At 35.0% G+C, this 27,149-nt stretch overlaps 1 protein-coding gene across 5 annotated transcripts in view; it reads right to left on the bottom strand.

The window, feature by feature from the left end:
- Positions 1-27,149, bottom strand: part of NIPBL (NIPBL cohesin loading factor) — a 213,506-nt gene that overhangs the window by 36,747 nt on the left and 149,610 nt on the right. For all 5 annotated transcript variants that reach the window (XM_066239927.1, XM_066239936.1, XM_066239900.1 and 2 more), the window contains exons 15-31: positions 25,093-25,196; positions 23,175-23,261; positions 17,762-17,993; positions 17,023-17,174; positions 16,381-16,461; positions 15,860-15,960; positions 13,543-13,681; positions 11,345-11,427; positions 10,658-10,790; positions 9,641-9,784; positions 5,927-6,016; positions 4,733-4,947; positions 4,538-4,640; positions 4,164-4,262; positions 3,908-4,054; positions 1,616-1,750; positions 651-749 (exon numbers count right to left, since the gene is read on the bottom strand). In XM_066239927.1, coding sequence (XP_066096024.1) covers positions 651-749; positions 1,616-1,750; positions 3,908-4,054; positions 4,164-4,262; positions 4,538-4,640; positions 4,733-4,947; positions 5,927-6,016; positions 9,641-9,784; positions 10,658-10,790; positions 11,345-11,427; positions 13,543-13,681; positions 15,860-15,960; positions 16,381-16,461; positions 17,023-17,174; positions 17,762-17,993; positions 23,175-23,261; positions 25,093-25,196 — 2,144 coding nt within the window. The remainder of the gene's footprint in view (positions 1-650; positions 750-1,615; positions 1,751-3,907; positions 4,055-4,163; positions 4,263-4,537; positions 4,641-4,732; positions 4,948-5,926; positions 6,017-9,640; positions 9,785-10,657; positions 10,791-11,344; positions 11,428-13,542; positions 13,682-15,859; positions 15,961-16,380; positions 16,462-17,022; positions 17,175-17,761; positions 17,994-23,174; positions 23,262-25,092; positions 25,197-27,149) is intronic.

Genomic DNA, 27,149 nt, shown 5'->3' with positions numbered 1-27,149 from the left:
ATGAGCGCTTCTCCTGTGTGCCCTGGCCGGGAATTGAACCCGGGACTTCCACACGCCGGGCCAACACTCTACTGCTGAGCTAGCTGGCCAGGGCTTGGTATTATATTTTAAACAATAACTTGAATCACACTCTGTCAGAAAACTCTAAGGTCTAGAACAATAAAAGTGAGAATGTTTGCTTCATACTTCCTTCTACATAGCAAGTCTAAAGATATCAGTGAAACAGATAATCATGTAATTGATAATATAAAATTTCTTATATTCAAAATATGAAGTTTTGTGGGTCAAAAAATTTATAATTAACATGATGCAACTAATCTTAACTCATGCTTTCTGGAAAAGGAATTGCTATCTCATTTCAGGTTGTGATCCTTTGGCTATTACTGCATCTATCCATCATCCACTTCTTTACCACTCAGGTTTCAATCACTGGAGAAATTTGAAGCATTTCAGTTTTGGTGCTTAAGTCAATGAATGCCAAAAAATGGGGCTTCAGAGGAACACCAATCTCATTTTACTTGCATGGGGAAGTAGTACTCAATGTAGAGGTTAACCAGATACCTCATTATTGCCCTTCCCTTTGTAAAATGGGGTAGATCTCAATTAGGTTAGCACCCACGGGGACCATCCCCCTGTTGCAGTCTTCTTACCACGTCAGTGATGTTTAAAATTTTCCTTGTCATTGCTTCTTTGTCATTGTGTGGAGTTGGAGTAAACCAGAGTTTTTGGAATGTTTCATTTACTAATTTCTAGAAGAAAGAAAATTTCAAACTAAGTAATTGTAACAATTATGGTAATATTCTCAATCCCATATTCTATTTTTAAAGCCTAACACAAGGCTATAAATAATCAAAACATAAGCTACTGGGAATTTTGGGTATGAATTTCTCAGTTCTTAAAAAAAAAATCACCAATTTGTCAAAATTATAATTTGTTTTTAACTTGGTAAATATTTTAAATGGGTGACACTATGTCTAGCCAAGAACTTCTGTAGGATATATACTCAAATTTTTTTAACAAATGAAACGATATTTTTACTAGTTTTGGTGAAGAAGTTATTTAAAATAACCAAAAAGAAAAAACAAAAACAACCCCCCTCAAACACAAATATTTGGATAATCATGTATATCTAAATTCACTAATAAACTCAGGATTAAACTTTTAATAAATTATTTACTAATCTAGAAAACTAAGTATATACGATGTGAAAATCAAAATAACTTTAATTTGATAATAAGTTTCCTATATATAATGCAATCCCTAAATGACAAAATATTATAATAGCTGAATTTGTTAGAAAATATCAATTTTCTTAATACAAGATCTAGAAATTAATATGTATCAGTCTTTTTCTTGACTTCATAATGTAAAAATATTGATTAAATTGTAACGTTCTATATATAGGCATTGGCAAAAATAGGTTTACAGTTGTAAGTATATAAAATAGTTTATTTTTGTAGTGTTAATTATTGCATTATTTTTCATATAAGCAACTGTAAATCTATTTTTGCCCACCACTATATTTAAATCAACGAAGTCTAGACATAATAAACATTTAAATTATTTAAGACATTAAATAAAAATGATTTTCAAAGCAGTCAATGTTTTATCTTACCTTAATGCCCTCTTCATCATTAACTCTACGAATCATTTTTACACACATTTCTGTAATTTTTGGAAATGTTGGTTGTTCAATACAGATGTCTCTTAGAATCTTTATTACTCTTTTTCTGACGCTGATACCAGTATCCTAAGAACAGAAAGGTATTTTTAAAAGTAAAAAAATCGATATGCCTATGTGTATAAAATTTGATAAAAATAGAAAATAAATACCAATAAGCAGTATAGTCACTAAAACATGGTAAATATGGTCTACATATTTCTTTTTTACATGCTTTTTATAATATGGGTTATTTTATTATATTGTCCTTATTTTAAAATAAGCTATCCAATACATGAAGAAATATTAAATAGCACTAAACACAATACTAGAGTATAAACTTGCCAAAATTAAATGGGGTAGCTAACATAAAGCTTTTAGAATAGTGACTGGCACTTAAACAGCATATGAAACACTTTAACAAAAATGTCAAACTTAAGTATAATCAAATCATGTCATTATCTTGTGGTTTATAAGAAATAAAAGAAACAAAAGAACAAATTAAAACAATGAGGAACAGCCTGACCAGGCGGTCGTGCAGTAGATAAGAGAGTCGGACTGGGATGCGGAAGACCCAAGTTAGAGACCCCGAGGTCAACAGCTTGAGCACAGGCTCATCTGGTTTGAGCAAGGCTCACCAGCTTGGACCCAAGGTCGCTAGCTTGAGCAAGGGGTTACTGGGTTTGCTGAAGTCCCACGGTCAAGGCACATATGAGAAAGCAATCAATGAACAACTAAGGTGTCACAACGAAAAACTAATGATTGATGCTTCTCATCTCTCTCCGTTCCCATCTGTCTGTCCCTAACTATCCCTCTCTCTGACGCTCTGTCTCTGAAAAACAAAACAAAACAAAAAAAACCCCAAAAACACAATTAGGAATAACAAAACTGACGTGGTCAATGTCACAGTGGAAGTGTATAAAAGAATTACAGAATACACTAAAATTTAGAATATTATCAGCAAATTTAAGGCATAATTTTTGACTAGACTGTTTTTTTAAAAAAGCTAGAAAGAAAATTTCTTTGTCCAACTTTTGAGACAAATGAAGAATTTGAATATGAACTGACTACTAGATAATATTTTGGTTGGTTGAGATAATGGTTTCTGTTAACAAGGGCCATATCCTTATTTTTTTGAGACTTAAGCTGAAATATCTAGGGGAGAAGTAGAAAAATGTTTTAATTCAAACTAATTTAGCAAAAAATATAGACAACACATGGTGATGGATACATGGGTTTTCACTGTAATATTTTTCTTTAACTTAACAAATTTTCATAAAGAGTTTTCAAAATAAGTAAGCACAAAATACTTATTGTGTAAAATTGTTTTCATTATTCATTTTAGGAATTATGAAAATATTGTTAAGATATATTGCTAGTGCATATGCTGTCAGAGTTCATTAGCTGTGAGAATCCTGTTGGTTCTGGCCTTCACTCCTGAAAGATCGAGACATTAAAAGAGGAAAAACTCTTCTATTCTTTCCCTAAATTTTTCTTTCATCAAAATTTTATGATAGTTGAGGCTCATTATCTATAACTCTCAATAACATTTTGATATTAGGCTAAAGGTAGATAAACTCTTATCACTGCATGTGCCCAATGCATCTCTGTTGAGTTACAAAAGAAGTCAATATGCCTGCAGTGGGTGGTGTGTAGATTCCACAGATGTCTAGTAATGCTGATGTTTCCTTTTATATTCCAGGAAAATGCTTCAGGGCCAGAGAAATCCATGACATACAAGAAAATTAAGTATCTTAGAACAGTATTTAATTTTTCTCTTAAGACACAAATAATGTTCTGGTTTAACTTGTTTTTCATAATTCAGCTTTAAGGAAACATGCAGATACACATAAAGAATTCAAAAGTATTGTCAGGTATCAAAGTTCTGTACTTAGATCTCACTGAAATAATTCTCCCCATTTATATACATATAATTACTCCAGACTCCTATCCAAAATATCTAACTATGCCATGTAGTTCCTACCATTTACTTACTATACACTGACACAATCAAAAGGCAATAGTAACTGAAAAAAGGAATCCAATTTTCACCAATGATTTGTTTTACAATATTGAGCAGCCCGTCTCTTGAAATATGCCTGTTAGAAAGCTGCAATTTCACAGATTGGATAATATAAATATATAATCTGATATTTACTTTTCTAGATTAACATTTTATAAAAGATGTGGTAGTACTAAGAAAACCAAATTATATTCATGAATCACAATAAAAATGAGAAAACAAACCAATATTCTTTCAATCAGCATATCGTAATACTGCTCAGCAAGCTGAGGCCGACAAAGGACAAATCGACCCAGTAATTCTACTGCTGCTTCCCGGACACTAGTAGAATTATCCATCAATCGTCCATGAACTCCACGCTGCATATCAAGCTAAAAACAAATAAAGAAAATATAATTTACACTCAGTATTTTAACTTGAATTTTAGTACTTTAATTTGAATGAAAAACTCAAATATGAATCATTGGTGCTCCTCTTTACCCTTGCTAAGATACTGGGGTCTACAGCAACAACCTCAGATAAACACTTCATGGCTTTTGTTCGAACGGCAATTGCATTTTCACCAAGAACTCGAAGGATCTGCCAAGTAAAATTTGACATTTTCAAAAATTATAGAACACATAACACTTAACAAAGTATAGCATGCAAAAGAGCAAAAGAATAAAGATACTGTATTTATCTCCCTTTAATTTTTACTTGAGTAAAAGACCTCACTTATTGTTAACACAGAAACAAATGCTCCTTTCATAATCTTTATCTGTTCTCAGTAATGACCAGATATCACATACTACCCCACAAGTATCCAGAATTAGAAAAATCAATATCATTGTATAAGGACTTCCAGGCAAGCTCACCTGTGTCAAATAAATATCAAAGCTCTGGGCAAACGGCCTCATAGAGGCCAAGTATCGAACAATCAAACAAGCATCATCATAGTCCACAGTATCTGAGTTCATCCTACAACAAAAGTTATTAAAATTTTATTTTTTTGGTAAAGAAGGTAAATAAATTTCAAAGAGCTGAGAAAGTGTTTTCTCTCTGAATCTTACTTTAATGTGCTGAACTGAGAAGGTGTGGTTTTGATAATGCTTCTAAGAAACTTTTTCCGGTTTTCAGCTCGATGCATAATTTGACCCGTTGTCTCAACTTCCTTTGCATGATGTGCTCCTTCAGATGATTCCTCATCTTTCTGTGATTTCATTGCTTTTTCTGTTTCCAGAGTTGTGTCACGGAACCACTGGGCTATATAGAATTTACGAGAAAACTGAAAAGAAATTAGGTAAAAGACGTGAGTTTGATGAAATTAGAACACAATCAGAAATACAAATATTAAGGTTTATTTTAAAACAAGTTCCATCAGATAATACCAAATTTTAAGAAAGTTGGAATGTCAAAATATATAAATAAAAATATTATTTTACTTTGTCCTGTTATAAGGATATCAAAGATAATTTGATAAACACAACTGTTTTAAATCTACAATATTACTATTGACTACTCTACTAAGGACAGTATCACATGAGCCAGTTAAATTAGATTATGTGTCAACTAGAAAGTCTAGAACAAAAGAATAAAATGCTGAATGTAGAAGACTAATTATTTTCAAAATTTCAACTTCTTTAAGAAATACAAATCAATTATTAAAATATTTTAATGCTGACTCATAATATGTTCATTTCAATGATTGAAAACCTTCAGTAGTTGGCTTAATAAATAGCTTAGTTATCTCCAATCTCTTTATGTTGCATTTCCCATCAGTTAAAATTAAAGTATCCCAATATATGCAAATTGTTCACTAATATAGCTAATAAATTTTACATAGGAACCCATTATATTAATATTTTTAATACTTAATACAACATACACAAAATAAAATATTAAAAATAAATATACACATAAAATTCTAATACTTTCTTTTTATATGCTAACAGATCACCTTTTATACCACCTGGACCAGGACCATGCCCATTGTGACAACCAATGATCTAGCCCAGTCTCAAAGATAATCTACAGAAGGATTTTCAAATATTTCCCATGTCACACAATTTTAGTATACTATATCTGTACCAGAATTCCATATAGCAATCTATAACCATTCCCTTCTGTTTAGATTATCAACTATCCTTTTGTTTCAAAAATCGATATTCCAAACATTTTTCCTCTTCATAATATTTCCTAACATTCTTTCAGACCCAATTTGAATAAACATGCGGTATTTCAAAAAAAAGTGAAAAGAATCCTACCACTAGCGAAGGATCTGTCTCAGTGTTTTCATCCAAGTAATCAAGCAACGCTTTTTGTAATTGTTGAATTTCATCTTCTCCTCCTGAAACCTGTAGAATAAGTAAAAACAAAAAGGTACTAAGGCTTTTTTTTTAAAGATTTTTACTTGTTTACTTTAGAGAAGGGAGAGAGGGAGAGGGACAGGGCGAGAGAAAGGAGAAAGAGAGAGAGAGAGACAAGGGGAGGAGGAGGAGCAGGAAGCACCAACTCCCATATGTGCCTTGACCAGACAAGTGCAGGGTTTTGAACCAGCAACCTCAGTGTTCCAGGTCAACGCTTTACCACTGCACTACCACAGGTTAGGCTACTAACATACTTGCATAAATTCCATAGTTGTAAACACAAATATGATGGAAAAAAACCTAATAAATGACAAGAATGAAAATATAAGTATAACAAACTAAATGGAAGAAACAGAAAAATACTATTTTTGAAAAACACATTATTACATTGATAGCTGAAGTTGGCCTTTATTTCTATGAACTACATGTCATTTTTTGTTGAGGAAGCTCATAAGTAGCTGACATAAAAATCAGAACAACGTGGCCCTGGTCGGTGGTTTAGTGGCTAGCACACTGGCCTGGTGTAGACTTTTCTGGGTTCCATTTCCAGTCAGGGAACACAGGAGAAGTTACATCTGTTTCTCCCCATCCCCTCCACTCACTTTCTCTTCCCCTTTGGCAGCCAGTGGCTCAATTGGTTCAAGTTGTGGCCCCAGGTGCCGAGGAGAGCCTCAGGTGCCAAAAATAGCTCTGTACTCGAGCATTTGCCCCAGATGGGCTTGCTCAGTGGATCCTGGTTGCGCGCACGTGGGAGTCTGTCTCACTATCTACCCTCCTCTCCCCTAAAAAAGACCAATGCATTAAATCCTCAGAGGTAGAAAGGTCCTAAATACTAGTCTTCTGTTTGGAAAAACAGACACCTCAAAACTTCGATCTAGTAAATGGAAACTGTTATTATATGTATTGTTATGTGTTAGTTTTCTTTGGGATATTATTTTTTCTTAATTCTGGAAGAAAAATACTTTTATTTATAATAAACACACAAAAAATTGTACTTTACTTCATGTAGATATTAACTATACAATGAGTGAGCTATTTACTTGATACAGGAGCAAAAAGAATCTTTAGGTCCTGTCAAGAATAATAAGAATAATACAGATAAACTAACTGTGAGGTGACACTCATGTCTACAGCTTATACAGTAGCCTTGCCATGTGAAATGCCAAATATATGATTTAGAATATATCTAAGTGTGTAGAAAACAAGGATTAGAATAATGCATTTTCTAGGAATGGTGAAATGGATACATTCAGAAATTCATTATTGTACTATAAACTATAACACTGTAAACTTCCAGAAGTAATTTGAAAGTATGTCAAGAGTCATAAAATATTTACAAATGACTGCTACTATCTAGTTTTATAGGCTATCTACGTGGCCATATGTGACAAATAAAGGGTCCTGGGTCTACTCTAAGAAATAATAAAAGTCACCTAGTACCTAGATCTTGGTTTCTAAATTCCCATTTTCCAATAAAAGAAACAAGCAGTACTTAAAGAAATGGCCATTTCCAGGGCTGTGACAAGAAAGTAAAAGATGAGCCTGAAACATCTCATTATGCCACAAAGTAAGAACGTCCTCAAAGAGAGATAGAAATATATAAAAAAGATACAAAAGCCAGTTTAAAGGGGCTCCCACTGGTCAAATCTTGGACAACTTGAGCATTAAAATAATGATAGAAACAAATTATAACTTATTAAAAAAATAGGAATGTATTATATTAATGGCAATCTCTTGCTTTTAATAATTGTATTGTGGCTACAAAGTAAGAGTTTTTATTTGTAGAAAATATACTTTAAGTAGTGGTTCTCAAACTTCAGCATTCATTAGAATCACAAGGAGAGTATATTAAACCACAGACTGCTGGGTCCACCCCCAGAGGTTCTGATTCAGTAGGTCCAGGAAAAGTCCTGAGAATTTGCGTTTTAACAAGTTCCTATATGAGGTTAATGTTGGTGCTACCTGTTTAGAGAATCACACTTTCAAATCCAGTGGTAATAGAGGCATTATGTCTGCTCAAATGATTCAGAAAAAGAATACATAGATAGATACACATGAAAGTATATTTTGAAAAAGAATGATAAAACAAATGTTATCAGTTGTTAACAATGAAGGAATTTGGGTAGAAAGTTTACAGGAGCTCTTTGTACTAATCTTACATTCTCTCTGTAGGTTTAAAATTATTTTGAAATACAAAGTATATATAGTAAAAAAAAATTAGATGTGTTTTTAATGGCCAGCATGGATAAGGTTATGGACATTAAAAAAACAAAAAACAAAACAAAACAAAAAACAGTAGAAAAAAAATGAAAACAGTTGTATGTGATAGGATTCAAGACAATTTACCTACCAGTTTTCTTTTTTTTATTATTATTATTATTTGTATTTTTCTGAAGCTGGAAACGGGGAGGCAGTCAGACTCCCGCATGCGCCCGACCGGGATCCACCCGGCACGCCCACCAGGGGGCAATGCTCCACCCATCCGGGGCATCGCTCTGCCTCGACCAGAGCCACTCTAGCGCTTGGGGCAGAGGCCACGGAGCCATCCCCAGTGCCCGGGCCATCCTTTGCTCCAACGGAGCCTCAGCTGCGGGAGGGGAAGAGAGACACAGAGAGGAAGGAGAGGGGGAGGGGTGGAGAAGCAGATGTGTGCCTCTCCTGTGTGCCCTGGCCGGGAATTGAACCCAGGACTTCCACATGCCAGGCCAATGCTCTACCACTGAGCCAACCGGCCAGGGCCTAATTTTCTTAAGTAACTTGTATTATTACTGCCACCTCATCCATACTTAAAGTTTAAGTGTATCAATAAAATACGCCTGACCAGGTGGTGGTGCAGTGGATAGAGCATCAGACTGGGATGCAGAGGACCCAGGTTCAAGACCCCGAGGTTGCCAGCTTGAGCGGTGGGCTCACCTGGCTTAAGCAAAAAGCTCACCAGCTTGGACCCAAGGTTGCTGGCTCGAGCAAGGGGTTAAGAGGTCTGCTGAAGGCCCGCGATCAAGGCACATAGGAGAAAGCAATCAATGAACAATTAAGGTGTCGCAACGCGCAATGTAAAACTAATGATTGATGCTTCTCATCTCTCCGTTCCTATCTGTCCCTATCTATCCCTCTCTCTGGCTCACTCTGTTCCTGTAAAAATCAAAACAAAACAAAACAAAACAAAACAAAAAAACCACAACTTTCTTCCCCCTAACATGAAAACTCTCTCATATAATAAAATGAAAATCCTCCTCACCTTTCCCCACTATAAAAAGATACACAACATTCAAAGGTACAAAACAATTTGAACGGGTGTGAAAAATTATCATCTCAAGAAACTAAAGATTTAAATAAAACTTTGTCAAACCAAATATAAAATATCACACATAACAATGGTTTCTAAGCAAACAAAAGCAAACTAAGCATATATGTAATTTAAATGTTCCTGTTAGACATTATAATTCACCCAAAGGTGTTAATTTTCTCGGTAGGGCTTTTCAAAAGCCTACTTTTAAAAGTATAGGTCTTATTTGGAATCTATAAAATGAAATGCAACATTGACATAAGAATACCTAAAGAAAGTACTAAACTATTATGTATCCCCATAAATTTAATCCTTTATCTGAATACCTGTTTTAAAATTCTCTCTATAGACCCTTGATCCATTTTGCTTGTGACAGCATCTTTCCTCAGCCGGGCAGCAACAGTTCCAAGGTAATCAAGAGATGCTACTCTTAAAGCCATTTCTGTTGACTTGTTACTGAATTGATGAACCTAAACATCAAAATAAAGCAATTCTGATATAGTTTAATCAGTTTATAATAGCATATTTTTAATAGAAATTTATCATATAAATTCCAAATCCTTGCTGTATTGTCTGAAATATAAACTTTTTCCTTGGGATACTTTTCCATAAGATAACTGCCTTTTGAGTTTCTGAAATCTTAACATTTTCATTAAAATTATAGATTAAACCTCCCTAAGAATACAGTCACTTTCTTTAAATATGGGCTACAGACTCAACTGTTTATTTGTAAAAAATGGGATATAACAAAGAATTTCTTAGGTTGAGTTCTGATGCCTAAGATCCATGATCTTGGTTCCAGAATAATATTAATATATTTTCCAGTTCAAAGAAAGTAAGGTCCCAACTGCTTTATAACAATTTGTATTGTACAAGTAAGACCAAATATAGTTTAAAAATAAAAACAGAAATCACAGAATTTCTTTGCATTTCTCTATTGTGCTATACGAGGACTAAAAACGTCATGTTTTTAAAAATACTCTTAAAAATGACAGAGTTTATGTTCATCAGTTTCATGCTTTGAAATGAATAACTACAATAACTTATGACTTGGTGTTGAGATGCTTTTAATAATGTAAGACTTCCAAACAAAAAAAAAAGAAAAGAAAAAAAATTTCTAAAGCACTATTTTCTATGTAATGAAATAAAAGCACCAAAAGTCACATTTCAGTTTTCTACAAAGTACTCGCAATATTGTGTAAAATTATGCACATGCAAAAATAGAGATTCAATGGTCATATTTCCTTACACATTTTTAAAGAATTCATCATCTGTGAATCAGAGTACATCCTCATTATGTTGTCTTCTAGTAATCTAATAATCTTTAAATGCTATACTCTTACCAACAGTCTCCCTAACAAACTAAGGAGTAGTTCAGCAGCTGGCCATTCAGGCTTATTGACTGTTGAAAGAAGGTCTTGAACAAAATTTTCAAATAGTGGTCTGTAATCTTCTTCACCTTGCTTACTACCACATCTGTTCAAAGATAAATAATGAAAAGGCTGTGAACTTAGGTGACATGTCACCCAACATAACTAAAATTTCACTAAGTTTTCTTTTCTCTGTATCTAATAACAAGGTATTAGGAGAGCACATAAAAATTTGGTTTAAAATGGATCAGTTTCTCAAGTTTCATTTCCCCCTTGATATAGGGAGTTCATTTATTGACTGGTATTAACATTACTTTCTGGCAAATACAATATATTTTCTTAAATGATTACTGTTTTTCTCATTATAAGGTTACCATAAATTTTTAAGAAGGCTAAAAAGCTCTTCCCACAACTTTCCTATTCAATTAGAATGCACCAAATTTACTGGAAAAAAATTATAGAATATCAATCTAGTACATTAAGTTTTGGAGTAAAACATAAGTTCACAAAATTTTGTATTTTTAATATTTGAAGTCCCTCATTTTAAAGATCAGGAAATCAAGGGCCAGGGATTATGGGAGAAAATTGGATTGTTTTACTTAAAATAAATAAAATATTCTTTACATTGGTGAAAAAATTGGCGTATGTTACTATACTCACTTTTTAAGGAAGATAGAAAGGAAGTTTTGGGCTGTTCGCATGGCTGTTTCGTAAGAGTTGGTGATGACAACATCTTGGTCAACCTAGATTGAGAGAAATACATTTATACAGATGTAAGGAATACCCAGCCAATAAAAGCTAAATTGCTAATGCTATGTTATTTCTCAATATGGATAATATATTTAAACACTAAAGTACTTAACTATTCTTTTATATATAAAAAGAAATGTGCATAATTAGCATATTTTACATATTTCAATACTTCATCAAAACTAAATAAAAATATTGAGTTCATAATAATTTATTAAAATATGTAGGAGTGGCAAATGTGATTAATAAATACAATATTAATAGTTGCCTACCAAAATCTAGGCCAGAACAACAAGTTGTTTGAAAATACAAAAACAATACAAGCTCAAAATTTATAAAACATTGGACTATAACAGAAGAAAATTCAACTCCTTCATTAGAAATACAGTGTGTCCGTAAAGTCATAGTGCACTTTTGACCGGTCACAGGAAAGCAACAAAAGACGATAGAAATGTGAAATCTGCACCAAATAAAAGGAAAACCCTCCCAGTTTCTGTAGGATGATGTGGCAGCATGTGCGCATGTGCAGATGATGACATAACACCGTGTATACAGCGGAGCAGCCCATGGCCATGCCTGTCGAGATGTGGATGGTACAGAGGAAAGTTCAGTGTGTTCTGTGGCTCACTAAATTCGAATCTGTGACCAAAGTGCAACGTGAATATCGGCACATTTATAATGAAGTGCCACCACATAGGAATAACTTTACTCCATGGGATAAGCAGTTGAAGGAAACCGGCAGTTTGGTGGAGAAACCCCGTTCTGGTAGGCCATCAGTCAGTGATGAGTCTGTAGAGGCTATATGGGATAGCTACCTAAGGAGCCCTAAAAAATCTGTGCATGAGCCCACATCAAACTGCACTGAATAAGTATGAAACTGGGAGAGTCTTCCTTTTATTTGGTGCAGATTTCACATTTCTATAGTCTTTTGTTGCTTTCCTGTGACCGGTCAAAAGTGCACCATGACTTTACAGACACATTGTATAAAGGATAGGATATAAGCAGTCAATTCAAAGTTTAGGAAACCAAAGGGGAATAAGTACATGAAAAAACTCACTATTAACCAGGAAAATGCAAAATAAAACATGGTTATCTTTTCACACTGACCAGACCAGGTCAAATAAAAAAGTAAGAATGTAAACTAGAACACCACTTTGTTAAACTGACAAGTTCCAGTAAAGTTGTATGTATATTATGATTTAATATTCTATTTCTAGATATATGTAGAGAAACTCTTGCTCTAAATTTTGATATGGTTATATGAACTAACCCATGTCAAAAAGAATTTGGTATTATTTAGTTATAGCTACAACAACAATGTTGAGTGAAAAAATTAGCTATAAATATGTCAGTATATCACTTATGTAAATTAAAAAAACCCTCCATATCAAATTTATGCCGATTAATACATAAATGTAAGGAGTAAACACTCTCATGATACTTGTCACTGATAGTAAGAAAGGGAAGACTAGAGAGAAAGTAATGGGATTAGGAGAGGAGGGAGAAACAAGAGGGACTAGACATTTTTGATATGAAATTTTCACTTAATTATATATTAGCACACACATATATATATATCTGAATATAACAAATAAAATTATCTGTTTCTTTTGAACTTTTTTGAATCAATATTATAAAACTTGGAGAAATTATAAGCATATAGTGTGTAAAAGCTACAAACCAACAGCAAATTTTAACTATGATTTACTTAACACTGAGGACATAAACTCTTTTTATTGGTGAATCAATTATATTACAATTAGACATTATGCATTAATACAGATATTACATATGATTATAATATTCAGTTTCACATTCAATATCTGACTTGAGTTTTACAAATTGGTATGGTAGGTTCATTAGGTACTATCATCCCATTTCACAGATAAAGAAACAAACTCAGATTAAAATGATTTGTGTATTTCATCACTGATACATATAATAGAACCAGACCTCGAGTCTCCTTAAATGTGGTCTGGTGCTCCATAAAGATTCTAAAGCCCAGCCATGAAGCTCTAAATAAAAACTTCAGTTTTAAACCAATGGCAAGAATATATTTGATCTTTCCTATAAAAGTACAGTTATAAAACTCACAAAAGATTTCTTACTTTTTTATTTGAGTCTTCTTCTGAATTAGAGTCCTTCTCTGATGATGGTAAGTGTACTACACACTGAATTAATTGTAAAACCAGTGCTGTAACCATCTGAATATACATAGGCTCACCATCCATATCACTACTGTTTAACCTTTAATGGAGAAGAAAATATTTAAATCATAGAATAAAAAGAGAATTTTATTTTTCATGTCATCTATAATCTGAAAGTTTCGGGATGCTTTCCTTACCAATACTTCTTAGGCATTATCTTTAGTATCTATTCTAACAGCATCATGTCTGATTATTATTACAGTGTTATTATTATTATTTAAGTGAGAGGAGGGGAGATAGAGAGAGACAGAGTCCTGCACGCACCCCAACCAGGATCCACCCGGCAATCCCCATGTGGGGCTGAAGCTCAAATCAACCAAGCTATTCTCAGCACCTGAGGCAGATGCTCAAACCAATCGAGCCACCGGTAGTAAGGGGGGAACATAGAAGGGGAAGAGGAAGGGGAAGAGAGCAGACAGTTGGTCACTTCTCATGTGTGTCCTGACCTGGCATTAAACCCAGGACATTCACATGCCGGCATGATGCTCTACCCACTGGGGTAACCAGCCAGGGCCCATGTCTATTTACTTTTTTTTTTAATTTATTTTTTTTGCATTTTTCTGAAGCTGGAAATGGGGAGAGACAGTCAGACAGACTCCCGCATGCACCCGACTGGGATCCACCCAGCACGCCCACCAGGGGGCTACACTCTGCCCACCAGGGGGTGATGCTCTGCCCCTCCAGGGCGTCGCTCTGTCGCGACCAGAGCCACTCCAGTGCCTGGCAGAGGCCAAGGAGCCATCCCCAGTGCCCGGGCCATCCTTGCTCCAATGGAGCCTTGCTGCGGGAGGGGAAGAGAGAGACAGAGAGGAAGGAGAGGGGGAGGGGTGGAGAAGCAGATGGGCGCTTCTCCTGTGTGCCCTGGCTGGGAATCGAACCCGGGACCCCTGCACGCCAGGCTGATGCTCTACCACTGAGCCAACCGGCCAGGGCCTATTTACTTTTAATAATTAAAAAAAACCAACCAACTAAATCCCTATGCATTCTTAGATAATTAAAACAGTAAAAAAAAAAACCCCACAGCATTTAATGTGAATTTCCATACTCTGTGTACTGCAGATAAAAAAATTATAATAAAAAATATAAAAATCAAATTCTAAATCTTTCATTTGTAAGCTATTAAAAAAACAAAGAAATTCTTTCACATGCTGATAGCTTTTCTACATGCTTAACAAATAGATATTTATTCATCAGTATACCATTAGTCTAAAAATTAAGATAAAAATATTTTACAGAAGACAATTTTGAAAGCAATCTAATTTTATATATCAGATTGACACATTTAATCACTCAGGAATATTATAATCATAGTTATAATAATGATGATGATTACCTATAACAACAAAGACAATAATGCTGACCACAGTGGTGAATAACATTCCTTAGTTACTCCATTCTAAGATTCCAGAGCATTTAATCTTCATGTCTACTCTCTATACTGCTGGTAGAGCAATCTTTCAGCTCTCTTACAAGACCAGTATTGAGCAACTTCCTACTAGATAAAGAATTAAGTCCAAGTTCTTTAGTAAGGCTTATAAAATCCTTATAACTGCCTCTGACTCTTTAGAGCTAATTTCCTATTGCTCTTCTCACAGAACAGTGGTGGTGGTTCTTTTTTTTAATTTTTTTTCCTTTAGTTACTAATTTTAGAGAGAGAGAAAAGGAGAGAGGGTGGGGCGTAACACTGATTTATTGTTCCACTTATTTATACATTCATTGGTTGATTCCTGTATGCGCCCTGATTGGGGATTGAACCTTTGCAAATTGAACGATACTCTAACCAACTGAGCTACCCAACTAAGACTGGATAGTCCTTCTTAAACCAGGAATGATTTTGCTTTTCAGGGGACATCTGTAAGTGTCTAGAGAAAATTTAGTTTGTCATTCACTGGAAGGAAGAATGTTGCTCTTGGCATCAGGTAGCTGGAGGGCAAGAATGCTGCTAAGCATGTTACAATGTACAGAACAGCCCTGCAGAACAAAGTATTATCTGGCCCAAAATGTCAACAGCATTAGGACTGAAAAACCCTACCATAGATCTTTGAGAATCACTGAACTTCAAGTTTCCCAAATGTGTACTGTTATTCCAGACATCTAAGCTATTCTTCATTGTTCTTTTACTTGATCATCAAAATAAAAAATTAGAAATGATGAAGAATATATAATGGCTACAATATAAAGGGAGTTCTTTATTATACTTGGCCTTTGTTATAATTACCTGAAGTTCCTTAAACTCCTCTTGCTGGTTGGTAATCTTGCAAGTGAAGTAAAAATTTCTTCCAAAATTAATTGCCTATGTTTTTCATATCTTGAGAATACCTGTTTAGTAATTATAAGATTCTAAGTAAGTTTGTTATAATTATTTGAAAATAAAACAAAAATGATACTATAATATAAAAACAATCACCATTTAAAATGAAAATGTTTTTAACATCTTTAATAGCAATGACTGAGATAATCTAATTTTCTATCATTATATTCTTATGAAGTCAGAGTATGAAAAGACAAAATTCAAACGATTTTAAACAATTCTCACTTTATAGTAAATATAATAGAATTACTAACTGAAATAATTTTAAGTATTTAGAAGTGCTTAAAATCTAAGGCACACTAAAATAGTTCTTAGTTGAAATGAATCTATGGAAAACTAGAATCTGCATTAATTTTTGCAAGTTTGAATGAAATGACATCAATATCTTTCTGGGGGGATAAATAAAAATAGAAATGGATTATACTTACTGCAGTGACTAACTTAATGGCACACAATTGCAGTTCACTGACATTTTCCACAAAAAATGGTGTTATTCCCATTGACGATACCTGTGCGCACACACAGAACAATTAGCACACATCCTTAGTTGATTTCAGTAACATTCTACTTTACCAAATGATAACACCTTAACAAACACTGGAAAACACTGAGAGGGCATTTCCTTTCCCCTCATCGATCGGCATCTAGTTCCTTCGCTGAACCCTCTCACCCTCAAACACTCTATCTAGCACATACCTCCCTTCACAGCTGCTACTCCTCTAATCTCCACCTTGTGGATGGATAATGTTACAACAATAAAAAGACATACAAAAAAATTGCTGCCATTCTGAACAAAAACAGCCTGAGATATTTTAAAGAAAATGATATTTTATCTTTCAAAGAATTGGGAGTATAGAATTTATACCACATTCATTTACCTGTCTTCCATACAAAGTGTTTCTTTTTAAAACTTCCCTGGAATTTATTTTAATTTAAGATACACTCTGCATGAAACATTAACACAATGCTGATATTATATTACCAACTGAGCAAGGTTATCCGAACTCAATTAGACCCTCCACTCTTATATCATTTGGTCTATAAATACTAAAAAGTTTCAAAAAACTTACCTGAAGAATTGTTGTGTCTGTAAGAAGTTGTATCTCTAGCAATTCTGATAAGCTGCTGACAATGTCACAAACTTTATTATAAAGCATTACTATTACTCTCTGTTTATGCGTAGAACACTTTGCCCGTTTTGCTTTTGAACTTAATAAGCCTCCTAAAAGAATTCAAAACAAGGAATTTTAAATTCTTGTATCTAAATTACTTCATCTTTATTTCTATATTTATAATTGTAAGGTTAAATTATAAGATAGGAAGATTATATTTCCCTTTAAGTTAATTTGCAATTATTAAATAGATAACTAAATGTAGGTTATTAATGAACCAATTTGTCCTCCTCTCAACTATAAATATATATGTTAACTATTTCATTGCTTAATTATAAAGGTTAGAGATTAAAAAAAAAGTATATCCTGGATCAATCCATTTTGTAGATAACTGGTATTTCAAGAAAAATTAAGGTGAAGTGATAAATGAAACCAGAAACTAGTCTAAATTTTTTCCCTGACCAATTGAAATTACTTTATTATACATAAGTAGGTACTAAAGAAATAACTGAACAAGTACTGGATTAACTAAAAACTTTACACTGTAATTAAATCAACAGCAGTGTTTATTATTATAATCCATTTAATTTTCATGCCATTTTAAGTCACTGCATTCTGACCTATCCAATATGGTAAAATTATATAAGTAATTTTGATATTATACTCAAATACTACCAGTATAAAAGGTCAAACTAACCTCCATGAGGATCTAATCTGTAAACAGGATCATACTGAGGATAAAGTGTATTCTGCAAATGAAATTTAGTGTATTGTATAACTCTTTCAATTACATCCTCAATATATACAGCTTTTGGCATATTAGGGGATGTCATAATGTTGATAGTTGTAAGACAGGCATCTGCTGATTTTGTAACTCTCTCCATAATTAGGTCTCGCCACAACCTTTCTTCTTCTTCAGTATCATTATTCTATAAAACAACACATTGTTAATGAAATAGAAATACACAAACTTATACCTTAAAATATAAAACAATAAATTATGATAAATCCGATTTTCATGAGTGGAAAACATAGTAAGAGTTTTTATATGTGTATATTCTTTAAAAAACATTAGGAATGAAGTACAAAATATATATTATTTGTTTCAACACAATATACTGCTTCCTAATTTCACCACTAGATGACACTCCAATGACAAAATTATACAATAGTTACCTTCACCTGTGTACTTCATCTAAATCTAAGATTTTAACTACAGACAATAACTGTATACATAAAAATAATTTTATGTTTGAGATAGAAACATTATGATAGTAAAAAACTATAAATTCTGCTTGCTGTTTGAGAACAAAGCAAAAATTAACAACAATAATGAAAGGTAGAGACTTATTTAAAAGTAGTATACAGTGTGTCCGTAAAGTCATGGTGCACTTTTGACCGGTCACAGGAAAGCAACAAAAGACGATAGAAATGTAAAATCTGCACCAAATAAAAGGAAAACCCTCCCAGTTTCTGTAGGATGATGTGGCAGCATGTGCGCATGTGCAGATGATGATGTAACACCATGTATACAGTGGAGCAGCCCTCGGCCATGCCAGCTGAGATGTGGACGGTACAGAGGAAAGTTCAGTGTGTTCTGTGGCTCGCCAAATTCGAATCCATGACCAAAGTGCAACGTGAATATCGACGCATTTATAACAAAGCGAATACGAATAACATTACTCAGTGGGATAAGCAGTTGAAGGAAACCGGCAGTTTGGTGGAGAAACCCCGTTCTGGTAGGCCATCAGTCAGTGATGAGTCTGTAGAGGCTATATGGGATAGCTACCTAAGGAGCCTTAAAAATCTGTGCGTTAGCCCACATCGAACTGCACTGAAAAGGTATGAAAGTGGGAGAGTTTTCCTTTTATTTGGTGCAGATTTCACATTTCTATTGTCTTTTGCTGCTTTCCTGTGACTGGTCAAAAGTGCACCATGACTTTACGGACACACTGTAATGTTCCTCCATCATTCCTAATACCTGTTTTTCAACAACCATGTATTTTTTAAATTGAGATTAAAAGCAATGATTAGGCACACTACAAAAAACATAATTTATTTTCCCTTTTTTTTTTTACAGGGACAGAGAGAGAGAATCAGAGAGAGGGATAGACCGACAGAAACAGAGATGAGAAGCATCAATCATCAGTTTTTCGTTGTGACACCTTAGTTCAGGGGTCCCCAAAGTACAGCCCGCGGGCCGCATGCGGCCCCCTGAGGCCATTTATCCGGCCCCTGCCACACTTCTGGAAGGGGCACCTCTTTCATTGGTAGTCAGTGAGAGGAGCATAGTTCCCATTGAAATACTGGTCAATTTGTTGATTTAAATTTACTTGTTCTTTATTTTAAATATTGTATTTGTTCCCGTTTTGTTTTTTTACTTTAAAATAAGATATGTGCAGTGTGCATAGGGATTTGTTCATAGTTTCTTTTTATAGTCCAGCCCTCCAATGGTCTGAGGGACAGTGAACTGGCCCCCTGTGTAAAAAGTTTGGGGACCCCTGCCTTAGTTGTTCATTGATTGCTTTCTCATATGTGCCTTGACCACGAGCCTTCAGCAGACAGAATAACCCCTTGCTCGAGCCAGCAACCTTGAGTCCAAGCTGGTGAGCTTTTGCTCAAACCGGCGACCTCAGGGTCTCAAACCTGGGTCCTTCTGCATCCCAGTCTGATGCTCTATCCACTGAACCACTGCCTGGTCAGGCCATAATTTATTTTCTAAAATGAGTAATCCAACACCTGAATGAAGACCACACTTTAATTTACCCATCAGCAATATTCATTACAATTGTGAAGGGGTGCCTTTTTTTTTTTTTTTTGTGGCAGGGACAGAGAGAGAGAGAGGGACAGACAGGGACAGACAGACAGGAAGGGAGAGAGATGAAAAACATCAATTCTTCTTTGCAGCTCCTTAGTTCTTCACTGATTACTTTCTCATATGTGCCTTGACCGAGGGCTCCAGCAGACCGAGTGACCCCTCACTCGAGCCAGTGACTTTGGGCTCAAGCCTTGCTCAAACCAGATGAGTCTGCGCTCAAGCTGGCGACCTCAGAGACCTCGAATCTGGGTCCTCCACATCCTAGTTCAACGCTCTATCCACTGCGCCACCGCCTGGTTAGGCGTGAAGGGGTGCTTTTAATCTACCACATCCTTAGTTATGAAATATTAACTTTATCTAGGAAAACTTATATATGCATAATTTTCCAAGTTTGTACACTGGGGAAGAAAATAAAACAAATGAAATCATATAATACTTAACCAGAGAGGGCTTCCTAATCACTAATGCCTGAAAAACTTGATTGCCTTTTTCCTAACTGCAGCTTTCTTTCATTTTACTCCTTACACACCTACTCAAAATAAGATACGGCAGCTTTTCTTTGATACTAAATTGCTGTTTGGAAGAGTCAGATAAGGAGGTTCATCCTTCACGCTAAACAGCAGACTGTCTGCAACACATTAAATAGTGCTAAGGTTTTCAGGAATAAAAAAAAATTAAGACTGCATCAGCCAGCTCTCCAGAACTCTAGATTCTTGATATTTATCACAATTTCTTGCTAAAATATTTTAAATAAAACTTGTAGACTAAATGTGGAGTATGTTGCTGCTATAGGTTTTTTTAACCTCTTGTTGCTATGATTCAAAAACTAATTTAATTTACAGGGGACATTGGAAAAATATAAATATATTTAACAAGCCATTGAGATTATTTTCTACATTTTTTTATTCCATGTAGATGACTCAGCAATCCTGTGACTTCTGAAAACATCAAGAACATAAAACCTCATGACATAAAACCCAGTGCATGTATGAAATACACATAGTATGTATTTACATATGAAAATGGAAGTAAATGTATCAAAAGTGTTAATAGTAATTTTTTTTTTTTTTTTTTGCATTTTTCTGAAGCTGGAAACAGGGAGAGACAGTCAGACAGACTCCCGCATGCGCCCGACCGGGATCCACCCGGCACACCCACCATGGGGCGACGCTCTTCCCACCAGGGGGGCGATGCTCTGCCCCTCTGGGGCGTCGCCATGTTGCGACCAGAGCCACTCTAGCGCCTGAAGCAGAGGCCACAGAGCCAACCCCAGCGCCCGGGCCATTTTTGCTCCAATGGAGCCTTGGCTGCGGGAGGAGAAGAGAGAGACAGAGAGGAAGGCGCGGCGGAGGGGTGGAGAAGCAAATGGGCGCTTCTCCTGTGTGCCCTGGCCGGGAATTGAACCCGGGTCCTCTGCACGCTAGGCCAACGCTCTACCGCTGAGCCAACCGGCCAGGGCAATAGTAATTATTGATGGATGAGAATATGGACCTTTTTGTGTTTTATATGTTTTGGAAAGTTTTTAATATAAATACACTATTTTTAAAATCAGGCTTTTTTTTTTTTTTTTTACAGAGGCAGAGAGATAGACAGGGACAGACAGACAGGAATGGAGAGAGATGAGAAGCATCAATCATTAGTTTCTTGTTGAGCATTGCGACTTCTTAGTTGTTCATTGATTGCTTTCTCATATGTGCCTTGACCATGGGCCTTCAGCAGACCGAGTAACCCCTTGTTGGAGCCAGTGACCTTGGGTCCATAACGGTGAGCTTTTTGCTCAAACCAGATGAGCCTGTGCTCAAGCTGGCGACCTTGGGGGTCTCGAACCTGGATCCTCCCACATCCCAGTCTGACGCTCTATCTACTGTGCCACCGCCTGGTCAGGCGAAAATCAGGCTTTTAAAAATAAAAAATATTCATTAACTTAAAACCTTCCCTAAGTTATATTAACCCTTTGAGGAGTACAAACGTTCACGTACGTTCTCGTGCCTCCTGACCATCCAGAGTACAATCAATTTATTTTAAAAATGCGTAAGGAAACATTAAAAAAAAAAGGCAGCCCTGGCCGGTTAGTTCAGTGGTAGAGCGTTGGCCTGGCGTGCAGGAGTCCTGGGTTCGATTCCCGGCCAGGGCACACAGGAGAAGCGCCCATCTGCTTCTCTACCCCTCCCCCTCTCCTTCCTCTCTGTCTCTCTCTTCCCCTCCCGCAGCCAGGGCTCCACTGGAGCAAAGTTGGCCCGGGCGCTGAGGATGGCTCTATGGCCTCTGCCTCAGGTGCTAAAATGGCTCTGGTTGCAACAGAGCAACGCCCCAGATGGGCAGAGCATCGCCTCCTGGTGGGCATGCCGGGTGGATCCCGGTCAGGCACATGCAGGAGTCTGTCTGACTGCCTCCCATTTCCAACTTCAGAAAAATACAAAAAAAAAAGAAAAAAAAAAAAAAAGGCAAATGTATGTTCTTCTTGTTTCCCTAAATTGGTCATCAAACAAACATGATTTTAAGTTAATAAAACTGTAACTGTAACTAATCATTTTTTGAAGAAAAAAAAAGCCTCACTCCCAGGGGTCAGCGAGCATGAAAAAAACTCACTACTCAAAGGGTTAAAAATGCCTATAAACATCAATGTTTCTATTCATTAATTAAAGAGAGAAGATAAATTTGAATGAACATATATTTTGAACAGCTGCTACAATAATAGGACGGCAGATCCCAGGCAATGTACTTTAATCTGTTCATTATTACACCATGTTGCTACAGTTTTTGATATATATACATACTAAAATGTGGTAACAGTTATGGCGAACATTACTGAGACACTATTAAGCACTTTACATGAATTGACTTATTTAATCCTTTCAACAACCATTTGAGCTAGGTATGAAAATGGCATACAAGAATTAATGTTTTATAATGCACTAGGAAGTAAACATAAAATTTGTTATTTTTCCAGGGAAGGTCAAGAAAAAGAATTATCATTTCAGAAATGAAAGAACTTTTTAAACACACTCATTAACATACTCAAAGAAGAGCATAATGTTAAGATTAAAGAACAGTCCTATAAATTATATGAATTTACATTTGTCATTATTATTCTGATAATGTATAAAATTAAATTTGAATTGCTAAAAGTGCAACTCTGGCAGCAATACTTATAAATGTAACTAGTAAATGGTAGTAATGAGCACAAATTAATGAAATTTGGAATTTTCCTTATGAATCAGACTTCCTATGAAAAAATTTATATCTTAACAATAGTAAAGGGTAAAATGAACAATATAGATCTTAAACTTACATGATTTAATAAAGTGGAAAGCTTTGACCCATCTTGAATATTCTTCTCCAAGATATTTAAGACTTTCACAGTTTTGTCAGTAGAAAGCTAAAATAGCAACATAAAGTCTTTTACCCATCATTGGTAAAAGTGATAAATTATACAAGAAACATTCTATACAATTATCCCAATTAGGCTAGGGAGTATATAATACTACCACCCTCCTGAAGAACAAAAAACTTTCCTACTCAAGTCTGAATTGTGCAAAGAATTAATCACTTGTTTAGACAGAAGAGCAAATCCACGTTTCTAACTCAACTCTTACTATATAACTAGTCAAGATAAGTGTGCTCTGATACCTGGTCCCTATTTCTGTGCCAGTGACACTGAACATGCATGTGAAACACACACACACAAGATTTCATTTGTTATTTTGATTACAACAAGACTTCCATACTATAATGCTACTCAGCAGATGTCTTAAAACCCATGATAGCATTTTTCCTAAACAGAAGCATAAAATTGAAAATGAGTTACAAATGTAAAATAATATTGTTTTATTTAAAAATATTTATTATTTTAATATCTCCTATTTCATTTACTATAAAGATTCTTCCTCCATTTAAAAAAATTAGTCAATTTAGAGGTTCTGCCAGGAAGCAACTGTTATTTACATTCTTTGATTGAACAGGTCTCCTCTTAGACTCCTAGCATTCAGCTAGAACTCTCAACCGAATCAGCCAGAAGAGTCAAATGGGAGAATCAACAGAATAACTGACTCAGGTATATTTATTATTCATGCAGGAGTATTGCTTTAGACAGTTTCCCAAAAGATTAAACTACTGACACCTTTGGTAAACCTTTGATGCTTTGAAAATATTCAGCAAATTCACCTTTGAAACAGATTATTATTAGTTACATGTAATTGTGGCACTTACAAATTAAAACCTAAGATTGGCACTGGCATCTCAGAAAACTAATGCCATACCATATATAAAAAATAAATCAATATAACCTCACTATACCATAGTAATATCAATGTAAACTAATAGCACATTAATTCTTGGTTAACTATGTAATGTCTGTCTTTAAAAATCAAACTCATGGGAACTCATCTGCACTGTTGGTGGCAATGTAAACTGGTGTAGTCACTACGGAAAAAATGTGGAGCTTCCTCAAAATATTAGAAATGAAATTACCATACGATCCAGCAATAATATATTCTGAAGAAAATGAAGACATTAATTTAAAAAGATATATGCACCCCCATGTTCACTGCAGCATTATTTATAGACACCAAGACATGGAAGCAACCAAAGTGTCAAATAATGAATAGATAAAGAAAATCTGTTTGGAAACTTTATTTGCGTATCAATCATATGCAAATGAGTGGAGGCTCATAGAGATGATGGGAAGCAAACTCAACTCCATGATGCTGTTACTATTGTTTGAACTTATTATCAATGAAAAAATATCCTATTCCATTAATGAAATGAGACTACTGAGCAACAGAGAGCATCTATGAAGGACAAATCACAAAAGTTAATATAAAGCCTACAGCAATGAGACTATGGACTTAAAAGTGCTGAAACCGTAGCTTTACTCTTTTACCAATGTAATTATTAAAGCAAATGTCAAAGAAAAATTTAGTGTTATTTCTGCATGTAAATAATAAAATTTTTGAGACAGTGAAAAAATTAAAAAGTGAAGAAGTCCAGGCCCATGCTTCTTTCAATGCAATGATTTTCTTTAGAATAATTTGTAACATATTTCTTTAATTTCAAGATTTCTTTAAGAGAAACTCAGACTCTCAGAAGGAACTATGAATTTTCTTTTCATTATTATCAATTTTATGTAAACTTTGCAAATTTACTTTGAACATTTTAATCTCAAACATTAGATAGTAAATAAATTAATAAATTTTACTTTAGTGAGGTACCTTATCCATAATACCCATTGCTTTAATTTTAGCAGATTCGCTGCCGAGTTCATTAAGCTGATGTTTTCCTAAGAGGAGTTCCTGAGGAATTTCATCATCATCACCTGAAAAACCAAACCAAACAAACACAAACAGTTTAGGAAAAAGAAAGCTCAAAATAGTAAACTTTTTAATAAAATTTCTAAAATACACACAAACACTTATAAAACAAACTAACCAACAACCTAAGAGGCCACTGTAAACCTCAATCAAACCCTGAATGAAAGAGGACACTGATTAAAATTGGGAGATCTAAGATGCGAAGAGGAGATAAGTTATCTTATCTTTGCTATTTTGGATAGACCATCAACCAAGCACTCTGCCCTAGGAGGCTGACCTGTACAGAGTACATCAACAGTCTCCCATATCCTCTGGCTTCTGTTTGGGTTCAGCCAAGAGGGTGCCCTATCAGAAGATCAAAGAGAAGGAGAACAAGGTCAGGGTATTTATATCCCTGACTTCTTTTTTGCAAGGTCTGCTTAAGCTGCCCATGTCCTCTGACCAAAAGGTTACTGCTTCTGTCAAGGCAACTTGCTCTACAACTTTTTCCCCCTACTGAGTAAGTTCTGGTAAGTTCTCTTTACCCATGTTCCTCTGGGTGTAGAGATGGTAACAGTTCCATGCCTGTAAACCCTGGGTTCCGGCACTATTCTGCCCCCACTGTTGTAATTGGTTTCTTTGTAAGTAATTCCTCCTCAAATTATCCTCATTTGAGAGTGCCATATGTCTTCCTGTTGGAATCTTAAATGACACGGAAGACAAAGGTTTCTCAGCACAGAATTGGAAAGTTTTAAAAATGAAGAACTGATACTCCAAATAATGGGGAAACACATTATTGATACTTAAGCAAATAACTCGCACAAAACAAATATTTTCAAAATAAATGCAAATATATCTTTTATGGCATTTTCACATAAACACATATAAAAATTATTGTATGCCATATAGCTTTTGTATAAATTAGGCACAAGTGTTTGTACTGGCTGAAGGTGGCATAACATTGAGAGTAGTTCTAAATACTGTAAGCAGTATTTTTACATAAATTTAACATTTTTATATAGTTATGATCTTTACATATGTAATGATATGACTATTACATTAATTTTATTGTATTGGTTTACTATTCTATTTCCTATTTTAAACTATGTTTTACAGCAGGTCCTTGAATAACTTTGTTCTATGCAATGTCATTTTGTTATTGAGAAAAAAAAATTGATTCCTGGCTGCATCCACTGTGGAGATTGCATGCTCTCCTCGTATCTCATGTTTTCTCTGGGTACTAGAGTTTTCTCTGACACCCCAAAGCTATGCATGTTAGGTTAATTGGTGTGTCTACATTGTCCCAGCCTGGAGAGTGTGGGTGGGTGAGAGTGCACCATGTGATAAAGGGCATCTGTCCGGGGCTGGTCCCACCTTGCATGCTAGGCTACTGGGATAGGCTCCGGCCACTCATGACTTTAAACTGGAATAAACAGATGGGAAAATAATTGTCTTACTGGTTTTTATTAATTTTTCTAAAATATACACATAGCTCACATTTTTGGGATTTTATTTAGAAATTTGGTGATGTTTCTGTGACTAGAAATATGCAACAGATTTTAATTCTTTCTCTATCAATTAATCTCTGATAAAACTGGTTTCATTATATACCGTTTCCTTGAAGTTGCCGTTTCCAAGAACCTATTGAGAACATTAAGTAGGACCTAGGGTGGTTAAAGCCGGAGGCTGGGTTATTTCTCTTTCTATCTCCAGCACCTAATATACTATTAACAAACAGTAAATATTCCATAAATATTGCTATTAGAATAAAATGCTTAGAGGAATGGGTTATTTCTGCTCACGTTAGCTTCCCTCATCTAGGGCCTAGTTAAGTCTCATCTGCGTAAGGCCTTCCTTAATTATTCTACTTGTGGTAGCTGCACTTCCAAATACTGAAGAGACTATTATTACTTAACTAATTTATCACTTGATTTTTATACTCAGGTTTTCAGTTTTTGATAATATAGACTAGACTTGAC

The sequence above is a fragment of the Saccopteryx bilineata genome, chromosome 1, assembly GCF_036850765.1.
Source record: "Saccopteryx bilineata isolate mSacBil1 chromosome 1, mSacBil1_pri_phased_curated, whole genome shotgun sequence".
Classification (NCBI taxonomy): Eukaryota; Metazoa; Chordata; class Mammalia; order Chiroptera; family Emballonuridae; genus Saccopteryx; species Saccopteryx bilineata.
The sequence above is the reverse complement of the archived record's forward strand: the minus strand, read 5'-3'. Positions and strand labels throughout refer to the sequence as shown.